General features: G+C 45.2%; 1 protein-coding gene across 3 annotated transcripts in view; it reads left to right on the top strand.

Annotated features, from left to right (window-relative positions):
• LOC149323510 (2-hydroxyacyl-CoA lyase 2-like) overlaps nt 1-15,165 on the top strand; it is a 31,726-nt gene extending 16,561 nt beyond the window's left edge. For all 3 annotated transcript variants that reach the window (XM_089489097.1, XM_089489095.1, XM_089489096.1), the window contains 10 exons: nt 2,579-2,678; nt 3,619-3,716; nt 4,068-4,204; nt 4,341-4,475; nt 5,480-5,594; nt 10,389-10,558; nt 11,593-11,663; nt 11,926-11,997; nt 12,630-12,735; nt 13,947-15,165. In XM_089489097.1, the coding sequence (XP_089345223.1) occupies nt 2,579-2,678; nt 3,619-3,716; nt 4,068-4,204; nt 4,341-4,475; nt 5,480-5,594; nt 10,389-10,558; nt 11,593-11,663; nt 11,926-11,997; nt 12,630-12,735; nt 13,947-14,125 (1,183 nt within the window). In that variant the 3' untranslated portion in view covers nt 14,126-15,165. The remainder of the gene's footprint in view (nt 1-2,578; nt 2,679-3,618; nt 3,717-4,067; nt 4,205-4,340; nt 4,476-5,479; nt 5,595-10,388; nt 10,559-11,592; nt 11,664-11,925; nt 11,998-12,629; nt 12,736-13,946) is intronic.
• Nucleotides 15,166-15,400: the final 235 nt, after the last annotated feature.

Raw genomic sequence — 15,400 nt, 5'->3', positions numbered from 1 at the left:
AGAACCTTAGGCTAATGATCCACACCCAACTTAATGTAAAACAAGAAAGTTTATTGTAAGATGCACAGCAGAAGTAACCACAAGCATGTCTTTGCAGAATCTGAAGGCGCAAAGAAAAGTTCCCACTTTAAAACCCCACCCAGGAATCGATCCCCACGACCACCAGCCACCTTACAGTTGAAGAACCGTTACAGTCTATCCCACTGAAAGAAGTTTGTCTAATTTATGATCGAGGACTTCTAGCGTAACCCCCGTGGGAGGACTCACCGTAGCTGTCTCCATGATGTTCTTCATCACATTGCAGCCAGCTTTTTCTCTCCCACTAGGATTCCTTCTTGTTCAGAGTTCTTGCTTGTCCATGATCGTAATTCTAATGTCCAAATTAAGTGCCTTGTGCTTTTTTATCCACTTCAAGCTTTAAACGGAGCAATAATAAATCTATTTTATATCTCTTAGAAGGGAGAGGATCTTTCCCTGCGCATGCACACTCCCCAATCATCATAGATCGACATGTGAGGAGACCCATTGAACACCATTTTTTAACTATTATTTTTTCTTTTACATGCCTGCTCAATCGCCCCCCAGACAGCCCAGGGAGCAATGGGGGAGGCAAAGGGACTTGGGGAGATGGAGGCTCCTTCTCCCTTTCCCAGAGGGTCTCTGGGAAGACACAGGACAGCTTGGGAGGCAAAAGGACTTGGGGGGATGGAGGCTCCCTTTCCCAGAGGGGATAAGCGCCTAAGCGATTGATTGACTGCTTTAAAAAAAATCAGAAAAATAGGTTTGAAAGATGCAAATGGGAATGGGGAACAAAAATAGCTCACGTCAAAATGCATCGAAGCAACTGACGTCACTGTGACATCAAGTGCCTAGGCGATTGATTGACAGCTGCTTAAAAAAAAAGAGGTTCCGGAAGGGCAATGTGAATGGGGAGCAAAAAAAGTCTGCTTCAAATTACAGCAGAGAAAATTTCAGTGGGAACGAGAACATGCGTCAAAAAACCCGGGACCGTTTGCACCCTTTCGTAATGGGAACGAGGAACCAGATTTGAATATGACTCAGAAAAAAGATCTGAGTCAGAATCGCAACAAAATATGTCGCTTTATATGCCCATTGGGAATGGGGCCTTAGCCAACCCCAGTCCTTATCTTTAACATGAGATCAGAGTTCAATTCATCCTGAGGAATCTCTAAAATGCCTTTGTTCTAGAAGAGATTCTGTCTGTCGCTGAGGGTGTATTTCTGATCTCTCCCTGCTATATGACTATGAACTTGTCTTTGCCTTGATGCAGTTTTAAAAATGTTGTAAATCTCTTAGGTTATAGAGCAGTGGTTCCCAACCTTCCTAATGCCGCGACCCTTTAATACAGTTCCTCATCTTGTGGTGACCCAAACCCAATAAATTATTTTCGTTGCTACTTCATAACTGTAATTAAATAGGTGTTTTCCAATGGTCTTAGGCGACCCCCATGAAAGGGTCATTCGACCCCCAAAGGGGTCCCGACCCACAGGTTGGGGACCACTGTTATAGAGAAACAACGTACTGTATGTTAGCTTACTGTGTGTGAAAATTCCTTGTCACTTACCAGTGGGAGAGCAAATAGGCCTTTGTCTGTCTGTCAATGTACAAAGATGTTTATGAATGTAAGGTTTTTATAGTAGTTTTCTACAGTGATTTAGTGAGAAGATTATTATTCTGTAGTCTTGTAGGGTTGCTGACTTAGCTCACTAAGGTACAAGGGAGGTTTTTCATTAGCATTTTACATGTGGCATTTTCTATGATGCTTCAACAATTTTCTGTGGGTGGCTTTTTTGTCCTCCACACATCAAATTGGCTTGTTAGTGCTCCCCCCCACTTTTCTGCTGCATCCAGGTGGGTTAGATCTGAGTTATGTTTGCTTTTTTATATTTGTTTTTATTTAAAATGTATAAAAGAGAACAATTTTTAAAATCTCAATGTAATACAACTTCAGAGACATCTTTAGTTGCCATCCCTCTTGGCTCCTCAGCTATATTTCCACTCTAGTTCATTGTGCTCATAGTCCATTTCAGAAAATGCCACATGGTGTATTTTATATCTTAATGTTTATAGTTTTGCCACAAAGAAAAGTAAACCAGTAAAAACCATAACTAACATCTGGGATGGGGAACATGCCATCCTCCAGATGTTGTACAGCATCTTCCAGAACCTCTAAACATTGCCTATGCTAGCTAGGGCTGATAGGAGTCCAGTCCACTCTAAACACAATTGTCCACAAGATAATGCAGAGATTGCAAAGAAGGGGCAGGGGACTCTCTTTCTCTTTCTGTCTGTCAGACTCTCTCTCTCTCTCTCATTTCTTCTGCCACTACTCAAATACATGTACACAATACATCTTTAAATCATCCACCTATTCTTTAATTGCAAAGTGCAGTAACTCTTGGACCCAGTCTCCTGCGGGTGCTCAAAATTCAGGTAACGAAACTGACAGCATAGGTTCTTAGGCTCTTGTAGCTTGTGTGCTGTATGCCACATCCTCTTACACACTGGTCCCTGGCAGGCTCTTGATCCCAGTGATCATATTTTTATTCTCTCCTAGGTACCTGCGCTGTTATTTGGGGAACCTCTTTGCTGGAGCTTGGGAGGTGCAAGACCTTTCACCTCTGCCAGTGAAGATTCAAAAGGCCACAAAGAAAGAAGTAAGGCTCCCCTGTAGGAGACATCACAAAACACTCCAGGAGTGCCCCAATTCCAGGTGAACTTAATTAGGAAAATCAAAAGTTAGGGGCGAGGAGCATTTATTAATCCTACTTTTGTCCTGCTTTCTAGACAAATATTGTCCCCTTAGGCTGTTTGCCTTGCCGTCCCCTCTAGCATTGAATAGCTCTTTTATTTATCATTATTATTTATGGTATTTATACCCCACCCTTAAGCCCTAAAGGCTATCAGAGCGGCTTACAATTATTATTTTTAATTAGACGGTTCCCTGCCCTCAGGCTTACAATCTAAAAGACATGACACAAAAGGAGAAGGGAACGGTGGTGGGAAAGGGGATGGGGTCCAGTCGTTATTTTCTCCCTCTGAGGCCTGGACCAAGGCAGATGGACTGGAGGGAGGGCTCTTCTTCAGGCTAGCCCTGATGGAGCTGGGCCTGCTTGTTCACTCCCTCACAGGCCGAAGGATGACAGTTATCATGGAGGGAGGGCTCTCTATCTTCAGGCTAGCCCTGATGGAGCTGGGCCTGCCTGTTCACTCCCTTGGAGGCCAAAGGATGACAGTTATCATGGAGGGAGGGCTCTTTTTCTTCAGGCTAGCCCTGATGGAACTGGGCCTGCCTGTTCACTCCCTCACAGGCTAAAGGATGACAGTTATCATGGGGTGGGGGGCTCTCTTTCTTTAGGCTAGCACTAGTTTTGAAAGAAGGCAAATTGATACTCTCAGATATGTTCTCACTATTACCAGCATAGCCCTTGAATCACTGTCTTCCCATATTCATTGGCTTAGGATGAGGGTGTTTTGCTTCCCTGTTAGGCTGGCCTTACCCCAGCTCCAGAATACACAAGTAGTGGCCACAAAGCTATTTCAGGGCCTGAGTCTTTGCTCTCAGTCTTATCCTCTTCTTGATATATTTCTTTGCAGGTGCAACAGTGTGTAGAGCTTATCAGCCGGGCTAAGAAGCCAGTCATCCTTCTTGGCAGCCAGGTGACCCTGCCTCCAACCCCAGTAAAGAAGCTCAGGTGAGACATGCTTTGCTACCTGCCCTTAGAGGAGTTCTGAGAAACTTTAGTAGCCATTTTGGTCCCATCGAGTCTATGCTACAACAGTACGACTTGTGGGCCAGTGCCACCAATTGGAAAGGCTACCTTTTTATTGCTTAGGAGAAGTGGGGTAGTGATGGGGTAGCAAAATCAAATAAGGAAGCCAGAACTGAAAGAGAATAGCTTGAATCCAGATTAATAGATAGAGGTGGAAGGTGGGAGGCAGGACTGCACTCAGAGAGAGGAGGATGAGTTGCTACTAACTGTCAATGGACTACCAGTTGTGGAGTTCCTGTAGTGAGATATTTCTCCCTTCTCCTGTCTTTACAGAGATTCTTTAGAAGAACTAGGGATTCCATGCTTCCTGGGAGGCATGGCCCGTGGCATGCTGGGAAAGAATAGTCCACTGCACATCCGTCAGAACCGCCGCGAGGCACTCAAGGAGGCAGATGTGGTCATTCTGGCAGGTAGGCGTTCTGTTAATGCTAGCCTTTTGTTGAGGAGTCTTGCTTATAAGCACTGGGCCAACTTTAGGAAATTTGTGTGGAGAGGGAAGTATTTCTGTGGATTCTCTGTTTCTTTAATTCCTGTTTCCCTTTCCAGGCACAGTTTGTGATTTTCGTCTGTCATACGGGCAAATCTTGAGCAAGGGCAGTAAAATAATTGCTGTCAACAGGAATCCGGAACAACTGCTGAAAAACGCACACATATTCTGGAAGCCCCACATTGCCATAAAGGGTGAGGGGCCTGCTTGGGGCTTTGATATGGCTGTTTTGGAGAAGAACTTTAGGGATGACCTGAATAGACTAAAAAGCTGGGCCAAAGCTAACAAAATGAAATTCAACACAGAGAAATGTAAGGTGAAAAAATGAAATGCACAGATATAGGATGGGGGTCACCTAGCTGAACAACACTACATGTGCAAGGGATCTAGGAGTCCAAGTAGACCACAAGTTGAACATGAATCAACAGGGCAATGTGGCAGCTAAAAAGGCCAATGCAATTTTAGGCTGCATCATTAGGAGCATAGTGTCTAGATGAAAGGAAGTAAAAGTGCCAGTCTATTCTGCTTTGGTCAGGCCTCACCTGGAATACTGTGTTCATTTCTGGGCACCACAATTCAAAAAGGATGTTGAGAAACTGGAGTGTGTCCAAAGGAGGGCAACTAAAATGATGAAGGATCTGGAAACCATGCCCTATGAGGAACGATTTAGGAGCTGGAGATGTTTAGCCTGGAGAAGAGAAGGTTAAGAGGTGATATGATGGCCTGTTTAAATATTTGAAGGGATGTCATATTGAGGAGGGAGCAAGCCTGTATTCTGCTGCTCCAGAGAACAGGACCCAGAACAATGGATACAATCTCCAGGAAAAGAGATTCCAGCTTAACATTAGGAGGAACTTCCTGACAGTAAAGGTTGTTCGACAGTGGAGCACACTCCCTCGGAGAGTGGTGGAGTCTCTTTCCTTGGAGATCTTTAAACAGAGGCTGGATGGTCATCTGTTGAGGATGCTTTGATTGAGAGTTCCTGCATGGCAGGGGTTTGGACTGGGTGGCCCTTGTGGTCTTTTCCAACTCTATGATTCTATGATTTGGTGAGGGTGGGATAGCTGGCAGGAGAAGACAGTGTTTCAGGGCATGACCTAGTGATGTCAGTGACCCAAGGAAGTGACAGTGAACGTTACATAAACCTCCCTTCCTGAAATGTGTGCTTCTTAGGCTTCTTGCAACTCTTTACCAACAGGGGATGCTGGCTCATTCCTGGTGCACTTGAGCCAAGAGCTTAATGGCTATTCGTGTTCCCGTGACTGGGTAATAAGTCTGAAGGAGAGTGATCACAAGAAGGAGAAAGAAAACAGGTTAGAAACCCTACTGTGTCTAAAGTTTGGGTGCATTTATGTGGATGGGTGGACGTATAGAGCCCGCAAATTTTGTTCTTCTTCTTCATGGTCTCTGCGAAGCATACAAATGGGCTATTCTGCACCTACATAACAATTTCGGATCCTTCTGGAATTGCTAAAAAAGACTTTTGGCGGTAGCTCCGGTCCACCCTCTATATAGGCTTGCTGTCTTCCTGCCTTTCTTCAGTTCCTTTTGTCTGCCACGTGAGCAGCATAGGAACCTCGCTTGAAATTCACTCCTTCCTTTCACTTTCATTTTTGACTACGTTTTTGGCTCTGACTTCTCTCTTGGATAGTGATTCAGCTTGTTTTGGACTCTAACTACTGGTAACACTTGGCTTGTTTGACCATTCGTTTGTCTACTCCCTTGTAAATCTCCATGATGTCTTAGCACTCCTTTAAAAAGTGCACGAAATGTGGAGCGAAAATTCCCAGCCACGACGGACACTCCTTGTGCCTCATTTGCCTGGGTGAGGGCCACATCACCACAACTTGCCCTCATTGTATGGCTTTCACTCCACAAGCCAGGAAGAATAGGGAGGTGAGGCTGCGTTCTATGCTATATGCACAGATTCTTAACCTCCCTCTGACCATAGGGTCCCTGCCAAGGCTCCTGCTGCCAAGGGCAAACCCTCTTCTGCCTCCGGGGTCCCTGCCAAAGCTAATGCTACTGAGGGCAAATCCTTTTCTCCTGTCTCTGGGTCACCAACCCCAGAAAAAAGGAAGGAGACCGACCAAGATGCAGCTGGCCAGCCATTAGCTTTGAAATGGAAGAAATCCTCAGACTCTTCCAAATCGGAGAAAAAGAAACAGAAGTCCTCTAAAGAAAAGGACAAGGAGGCTTCACATACAGGAAAGAAATCTTGTCCAATCCCGGACTCCGAGCCTATCCAATCTGTCTATACTGAGTCAAGCTCGTTACTGTGTGACCTCAGGTTCGTAGTTCCCTTGCTTCCCTGAGCCCTCCAGATGGGACCCAATGTTTGACGAGGCTTCGGGCACATTTTTCTTGCCACTTGACCCCTCGGAGATACATGACAGTCGTTTGCAACCACTTCTCCACATCTCTGAACCCCAGCTACCCTCCACAGCAGCCTCAGTCTCGGCCACTCCATCCCAATCATATCTCTCTTCGGCAGCCTCACACACAGCCCTGTATTGACCTTTGCCATCATCCATCTCAGTATAGAGAGTCGTCCCGCGTCCAAAGACTCCATTGGCCTTATCAGAGTTGCTGACTACTTTGAATTCACCAGTCTCAGACACTCTCAGTCCCAGAGGCCTCTCCCTCAGATGACACTTTCTCGTTCGCCAAACAAGTGATCCAAATGGGTAAAGCCCTACACATCAAGGTCCTCCATATGGACTCTGAGGAGCTTGACCCCATAGATGAGAGAGTACGTGGAAAGCTTCCCACTCCAGCTTCCATCCCGTTCCTCCCATCTATGACCAACATCGTGAAGCGTTCTTGGGCTTCTTTGTCTTCACAACCTTCACTATTTCTATAGGATTACCCCCTCTGATGAGTCTTGGCTTTTCGAACATCCTCGACCCAATTCAGCGATTGTTGAGGTGTCAACTTTGTTTCACTCCCCAAGGCGGCAACTTATCCCAATGACACAGAAGGTCGCAAAATCGATGCCATGGTGCGCAAGTCATACGCCTCTGAGGACAAGAAACACATGGCATTGGTCCTAAACGCTGAGGCTCACTCTTTAGCCTCACAACAAATCTCGTTTGCCAAGCACTTGGCTGACTGCACCGCCAGACAACTTGCCGATTCCATGGCCCTTCGTCACCACACTTGGCTGAAATCCTTGGACCTCACTCCACAGGCCAGACTGGCTATTGAAGAACTCCCCTTTGATGCCTCGGGGCTTTTTCATAAGGAGTCTGACGAAAAATTTGACTTTAAAAACAAGATAAGAAACACAGCCCGTAAATACGGTATGACCTCTTCCTCGACTTCCCGGTCTCCCTTCCCAAACCAACACTGTTCGGGATGGCAAACACCCCTCTAAACCCCCCTCCCCAACCAAGGTAGATCCAACCAGTCTTCAGACTTCCAGCAACAGCGTTTTCCTATGCAACAGCAACAGTCCTCTGGAAAGAGCCAATCCAACTCCAAATACAAACAGCCCTTCCATAAGAAGGATGCTAATCAAGGCAAGCGGCACTTCTAAGATCTTCCAGCACACTTCATTCCTTTGCCCCCTCCTCCCCCTTTTGGGATGGCCTGCCCCATTTTTACCAATCTTGGGCCAGCATAACATCTGACTCCTGGGTCCTGTCAATAGTCTGGAGGGGATATGCCCTGGAGCTCCAAGATCCTCCCCCAAGGGGTATTCTTCTCACCACCTTCAGATACCCTTCTTGAAGTGCACTCTCTCTTGGACAAATGGGCCATAGAGCTCGTCCTCTCATCTTGAATCCAAGTCTGCTTGTTTTCCAGATACTTTATTGTTTCCAAAGCTAATGGTGGCCTTTGCCCCATTCTGGACCTCCACTTCTTGAACTCTTTTATATCATACAGATGTTTCTGTATGGTAATCCTGGCTTCCATCTTGCCTCTTCTACACAAGATCTTCAGGATGCTTATTTTCACATCAGCATCCAACAAGACCATTGAGACCTTTTGGCCTTTTCCATCAGTCCCGACTGCTTTTGATACTGTGTTCTACCCTTCGGACTTTCCATAGCGCCAAGGGTTTTCACAAAATGCATGGTGGTTGTGGCAGCATACCTCCGCTAACAAAAAATCATCATCTTTCCGTACCTCGACAATTGGTTATTTGTGGTGCCAACCAAAGACGTGCTCCTGGCCAACATCAAATTCGCCCTCAAGCTTCTTCATGCCTTGGGACTGATGGTCAACATGGACAAATCCACACTTTGCCCAACTCAGCATGTTCACTTCATAGGCGCCATGTTGGACTCCACAACCTCGACAGCCTATCTTGCTCACGACAGGTTCGTCAACCTCAGGTCCTCCATCCAATGCTGCCTCGCCTCCAGACGCATCAGAGAGAGAACAGCTCAGGTCAGATGGACCGCTTGGATGCCATCTTCATCACCCCTTGGTGGCCAAGGCAACCATGGCTCACTCCTCATCTTCACCTGGTTCTGACCCTTGCCCCTCCATCCCAACCTCCTGACCCTCCACAAGGGTCAAGTTCAGCACCCCGACATCGACACGCTCTGTCTCTTGGCATGGAGGATTCTGACCTGACCGGTCATTTTGGCTTCTCACAAGCCTTCCGCTCAGCATTCTTATGCTCTCAAATGGGCTGAATTTTTGGCTTTGTTAACCAAGAAAGGACTTTCTCCCAAGGAAGTCACTATTCCTATTGTTCAGGACTTTCTTAATTTTCTGTCAGACTCTGGCCTCTCCATCTCCTCCCTGAGATGCTACCTCACCACCATCTGTACCCACTACCAGTTTTTGGGCCGCCCGTCCTTCTTTGCCAACCCTCTGGTAAAAATTTTTTTCAAAGGCCTCGCCAACTTGAGACCGCCTTCTGTGGCCCTGGCGCCAGCTTGAGACCTCCAACTTGTCTTGGCATCCTTGTCTGCCTCTCCTTTTGAACCTCTTGCTTCCTGTGACCTCATACTCCTCATCTGGAAGACTGAATTTTTGGTCACCCTGACCTTAGCATGCCAAGCCAGTGAAATCTGTGCTTTCTGTGCCGACTCTCCTTACTCTTATTCTTCAAAGACAAGTTCGTCCTTCAACCGAACATTTCTTTCCTGCCTAAGATAGTTTCTATCTTTCATCTCAACCAAGACATCATTCTCCTGACGCTGGCCCCAAACCCAACCACCAACACCGAGCGCTGACTCCATTCCCTCAATGTCAGGTGGGCTCTGGCCTACTACCTCGACAGGATTTCGTCCTCTCGGCATTCCCACAGACTCTGTCTGCTACTCAACTCCCAAACTGGGATTCCCAGTCACACCACAATATTTTTCTAAATGAGTGACCTCCACCTTTCCTACAAACTGTTTGGGAAGACTACCCCTGCTCAAATTCGAGCTCATTCAACCAGGGCAATAGCTACATCCTCTGCCTTCCTGTCCAGAATCTCATTGGAGGACATTTGCAAGGCTGCAGTTTGGTTACTACCTTTGACCTTTATCAAGCACTACAGGTTTGACACCAGACATCGTTGTGAAGCAGCCTTTGTGAAGCAGCTCTGTTCTCTTTCCAGCATGTTAGTTGACGCTGTTAATAATTGACAATCACACTGTCTTTCCTGGTTAAAATCTTTATTGCCAGGACACTCCCTCCTCCTGGGATGGATCAACTTGTCAGTCTAACCCATTTGTGTGCTTCGCAGAGACCACGAAGAAGAAGGACAGGTTGCTCACCTGTAACTGTAATTCTTTGAGTGGTCATCTGTAAATCCACACAAATCCCACCCATCTTCCCCTCTTGTCATGTCCTGCTCTTTCTTCCTATGTCTGCTCTTTTGGCGGACTTTTTGAACTGAAGAGGGCGGGAAGACATCGAGCCTATATAGAGGGTGGGCAGAATACCGCCAAAAAGTCTTCCCTAGCGATTCCAGAAGGATCCGAAATTGCTGCGCAGGTGCAGAATAACCCATTTGTGTGGATTCGCAGATGACCACTCAAAGAACTACAGTTACAGGTGAGCAACCTGTCCCTTTGCCCTGCCCTTGCTTAACACTATGATATGTAGTGAGTCAGGCTAGCTGTGTGTGTCTCATGTCCTCCTAACACTTGTTTCCTTAGAGTAAAAACAGAAGAACTGACAGAGCACCACCTCAACCCACTGAAGCTGTTGCACCACGTGGATTGCTTGCTTCCTGAAGACAGCTTTCTAGTTGCAGATGGAGGTGATTTCGTGGGAAGTGCTGCTTACATTATAAAGCCTAGGGGTCCACTATGCTGGCTTGATCCAGGTAACATGAGATAAACTTCCTGGCTAGTATTCTGTTCCAGTAGGAGGAATACATCACTCTAGATAAACATTCGACCAGTTCCACAACTGAATAGAAATGAGCCTTCTGGCAAAATTACCCAGAAACCTCAGTCTGACAGAGACTGTGAGATGCATGCAAAAGGCTGTGCTTTCTACTTTTCTGTATAACTGAGGTGGAAAGAATAATCTGGAAAAACATCTCTTGTGAAAAATGTTCTTTCAGAAAGGAGGTCAATCAATCAATAAAACAAGAAGCAGGTATATTTTGAGAAAATGGCAGGAAGAGTTTCCTAAATTCAAATAATGCATGAGTAGTTGTGGTAGTCATAAAATAAAATCCAAAATACACATAGAAGTGATACCTTTATTAAGCCATCCAGAAAGAGCAACAATCATTACACTAGCTTCTGAAGCCAAGTGGCTTCTTCATTACTTATTTACTTTTTATTTATTTATAGGATGTATATCTTGCCTTTCTCCCAAAATGGGGTTTCAAGGTGGCTTACAATAATTTAAAAATATAAAACTAAAACTAAATTACGTTAGGTACAGAAGGTTAACAAAATGTGCAGGGGAATAAAAGTGATGTTGTTAGAGTCACTTGCCTGCATCTTGCTTCAGATTTATAAAGAGAGGACAGACAAACAGAAAGTTCTGGCCCTGCCTCCCCCAAAAGGTCTGGAAAGTGAATTGGGAACAAAGGGAATAAACGTGTAACTTGAAGAAATTATTCTGCAGGCAGAATAATATGCAATGCGATAATATGTTAATACTTGACACAAGGCTGTGGACTATTTATTTGTTTACTTAAAATAGTATATCCAATTTTTCTTTTTTGTATCTAAGATGCCCAAGGTAGCTAAGTTAAAAAAAAAACATGTATTAGAAGCATCATAAGCACATCATATCAAACCTTTTTTAAAAAAAGGCCTGGTGACAGCAATTTAGGAACTGGTTGCCAGAGCCTAGCATGCCAGAACAGTTTCATCATTGATGTTCTAATTCTCACTGCAGGAGCCTTTGGGACCTTGGGAGTTGGTGGAGGCTTTGCCTTAGGAGCCAAGCTCTGCAGGCCAGAGTCAGAGGTTAGTGTTCAATAACGGGAAGCTGAGCGTGGAGGCTCTGGTGAAATGCGTCCTCTTTGCAAGGAATGTTACTGAGCTGAATGCCTGAGTCCCCAACCCATATGTTTACTTACATGGGCCTTCTCCAGACTGACTGGCCCTTCTTCTTAGTTAACAGTTGCTTACTTGGAAAAGTAAATAGGATGCTAAAATCTTCTGTGGTTTTGTTTTCCTCCCCATGGTGTCTGGCTGCTGCATATGTCCTTTTTTAAATCATTTATAGGTCTGGATCCTATATGGTGATGGCTCTCTTGGCTTCAGTATAATGGAATTTGACACCTTCGTACGACATAAGGTAAGTACGCTGAAAGCCGTGCCAGAAGAAGCCTCGCTGCACCCCAGAAGGGGTAATGGTGTGCACACTGCACCACGGGCATGAGCCCCATTATTTTTAATGGGGCTCAAGCACAAGTGGAATTCCCCTTATGCCCGGGGGGGGGGGGGAATCCAGAACACATCTCCCGCGTAAGGGAAGGGACCACTGTATAACCCAGCCAGATTTCCAAGGATCCTGTCTTCTCTTGGTATCTGTGGGTGAAAAAAATACAACTAGACTGAAAGATGAAAAAGATGAAGATGAAAAAGCTGTTTGAACTGTGGCAGCTTGGCCACAAGACCCCTTCGCTGCTCAATAGCAGTTTCTTGTTTTTAAGTCTTTCTTGGTAACTGGTTTTGGTGGTATGTGATTTTGACATCAGGATAAAGTGTGGCAAGCTCCCTCCTTACATGTTTGAGATGTAGGGAGCTTAGTTCAGAGACCGGCTATGATTTCAGTAGGGTCTCTGGGCAATGGCTTCAATAGTAGTTCATTAGCCCAGTAATGGAATGGTACTCTCCATTTGATAGTGCAACAAGGTTGGTTGGGAGGACTGGGTTACACTTCCTGACCTCTGTTAGGTTCAATAATGTTTTGTCCTGTTCTGTCAGACACCAGTCATTGCCCTGGTAGGGAATGATGCCTGTTGGAGCCAGATCTCACGGGAACAAGTGCCTTTGCTGGGTAGCAATGTAGCCTGTGGCCTGGATTACCTGGGTGAGTTAACAGCCTGAATAGCATCTGCCATGATGTTGTATATAGAGATCCTGCCAAACTAGAAGTGAAAGTGCCTAGACTGACTTTTCTTGAACAAACCAGGTCTAGTGAGCTAATGCTTTTCACAAGCCCCTGGAATGAAGCAGATTCTGTCTGTGGAACAAAATTTCCTCATGCCCTGTATCACAGGTCAGATTCTCCAGTGAATTCAATTGCACACCTGTCATGGTACATTGCACTTGAGGTTTTAATGGACACAACCAGGTTAGACTGTCAGAATGGCAACTCAGATATACACTTACTTCCCTCCAAATGGTATTGACACTAGGCCAATTACTCCTCTTTTTATTCTTGCAGCATAGAGGATTATTTGGTCTTGCCAGGCCCATTTGTTAGGGGCCTCAGATGTGTATACAAATGTAACATTAAAAACAGGTGCTGCATGTTTTCCTCCTAATTCACTAGACACCCTTAAATCAATCGTTCATTACAGTCATAGACCATAGACTCTTGGACCTGACTATGCCATGTTTACAGTGCACTGTCTGCCTTTTTATTATTAAAACATTATTAATATTCCTAACATGATTGTATTTTTTAAAAAAGTAAGTTAAAAAGAATTGCACAACTGACCTGCTACATCTGGGGGGCAATTCTATTGACAAAAGTTGCTCATTTGCAGTGAACACAATATTTTGTAGCATCTAAGTGTAATCAGGATGCAAGAATCTTTGTTTTTGCCTACCAACTTGCTGGTGTAAATTGTATGCATATAGATGTTTACAGACTACCAAATTCAGAAGCAGGTAAGGTAGTTTTTATTATATTCTGGATAGGCTTCTAGGATTATTAAATTATTAAATCACCAGGCCTTGGAAATGCTTTCTTCCTCACTTGTCTTAAAATTTTGTCTCTTGCTTTTTCTTTATACAGTGAGCCCGCGCCATAGACAGGCTCATTATAGGTGGCTTCCAGCTTTCGCGGAAGCCACCGGGAGAATGGCGTGCGCACCTGTGGCATGTGCGCACGGCCACGTGGTGAACACATGCCCCATTATATCTAATGGGACTCAAGCATATGCGCTTTTTGCCTTATGCGGGGGGGGGGGGTCTGGAACGGTTCCTCCGCATAAGGTAAAGACGGACTGTACATAAACCCTTGTGATTAGGCTTCTCTTCTCTCGTGCTCATGGCAGACATTTTTCCTTGCAGATTACCATGTGGTAGCAGACGGTTTAGGAGGCAAAGGTTTCCTGCTGAATCGACAGAATGAGGACCAAATGGATGACATCATAAAGACAGCACAATCTGCATGCAGAAGTGGAAAGCCCATCCTCCTCAATGCTCTCATTGGGAAAACAAACTTCCGTGAAGGCTCCATCTCTGTTTAAGGACTTGGATGAAGCTGCAGCACATGGAGTCTGACAAGAGAGCCGAACTTGTGCTTGCCTGAGAGATCTGGCTCAGATAAACTGATCCCAAACAAGGGCATAGGTCAGCACAAAGCTTTACTTTTTGTTGGTTCTCCTGTGGGCCAGGATTTTTAACTCTAGTCTTGCTTTAGCAGGCTTGTTTGGGATCCTTCTGCAAATACACCATTTCTTTAGTTTTTAACTGAGCCATCGTGTTGATATCTATGCTTGTGCTGGCCTGTGTTGTACTGTGTTTTGTTTATTTCTGAAAGCAATTTCATTCTTTGGGTTTATGTCTAACATGGTTTATGTCTAACACTGATTACCTGATATTTTTACTTGTGTCCATCAAGGACAAAGACCACAACCTTCCCCAGCCTGCCAAGCACATGTGTCCCCATCTGAAGATTCAGAGAGTATTTTTCTACACATATGGATAGTGGACACTTAACACAGGCACAGCAGTAAACATACTGTTTGGTTCACAACTGAAATTGACACCTTCTGCCCTTCTCTTCCTCCCCCCCCCCCCCTTCATCAGATTGGGTGCTCTGTCTTCTTCTTTGGGACCGCAGAAGGATTTTCTTTTAGCATTCCTGGCCCTTAAAGTGCCCTTTTCATTCTGTTGCATACATGTGACCAGCTGCTTGTGCTCATTCAGCAGCACAGGGTGAGAACCGATGTAAGACACTTTGTCAGCACAGCCTTCTGAACCTCATGCTTACATTCTTTAGGTGAGTTTAGGTCTGTGGTTTTGACTCTTCTCTCTCCCCTACTTTCATGTCCCAGAAACTGCTCAGTTTGTGATTGATAGGTTGAAGGTCTTAGGCCTATAAATAATCCTAGCCTTAGACCCTCCCCTAACCCTAAGTCTAGGACTTCTCTCCCTTTTAGCAAACATGCTTCAGCAGAGAAAAACTGGGGAAATGGCCAAAAGTTTGGCTCAGTGTCTTTGTTTCTGTCTTTCAGAAGCCACTGTGCAACCTTTTGCAGTGCAAATAATAAAGGGATGAAATTTTTTCTGTCTCTTGCATTGGTGTCTGTTTTGAACTGTTGCAGCTTTGGCTCAACATCAAGGATCTGGGTCATGTTCTGTCAGCCAGTATATAGCTGCTCCTCCCTGTCTCTATAGGACATATAAACAGGCCTGTTACTTTAGCCTCCAATATAAACAGGCCTGTTACCTTAGCCTCCTTGCAAAAGAAATATTTCTACACAATCCTATGTCCGCTTACTTACAAGCAAGTCCTGCCA

Source organism: Sceloporus occidentalis, unplaced genomic scaffold (assembly GCF_023333645.1).
Source record: "Sceloporus occidentalis isolate IW3139 unplaced genomic scaffold, rSceOcc1.0.p SCAF_1, whole genome shotgun sequence".
NCBI lineage: Eukaryota > Metazoa > Chordata > Lepidosauria > Squamata > Phrynosomatidae > Sceloporus > Sceloporus occidentalis.
This window is presented reverse-complemented; position numbering and strand designations above follow the sequence as displayed.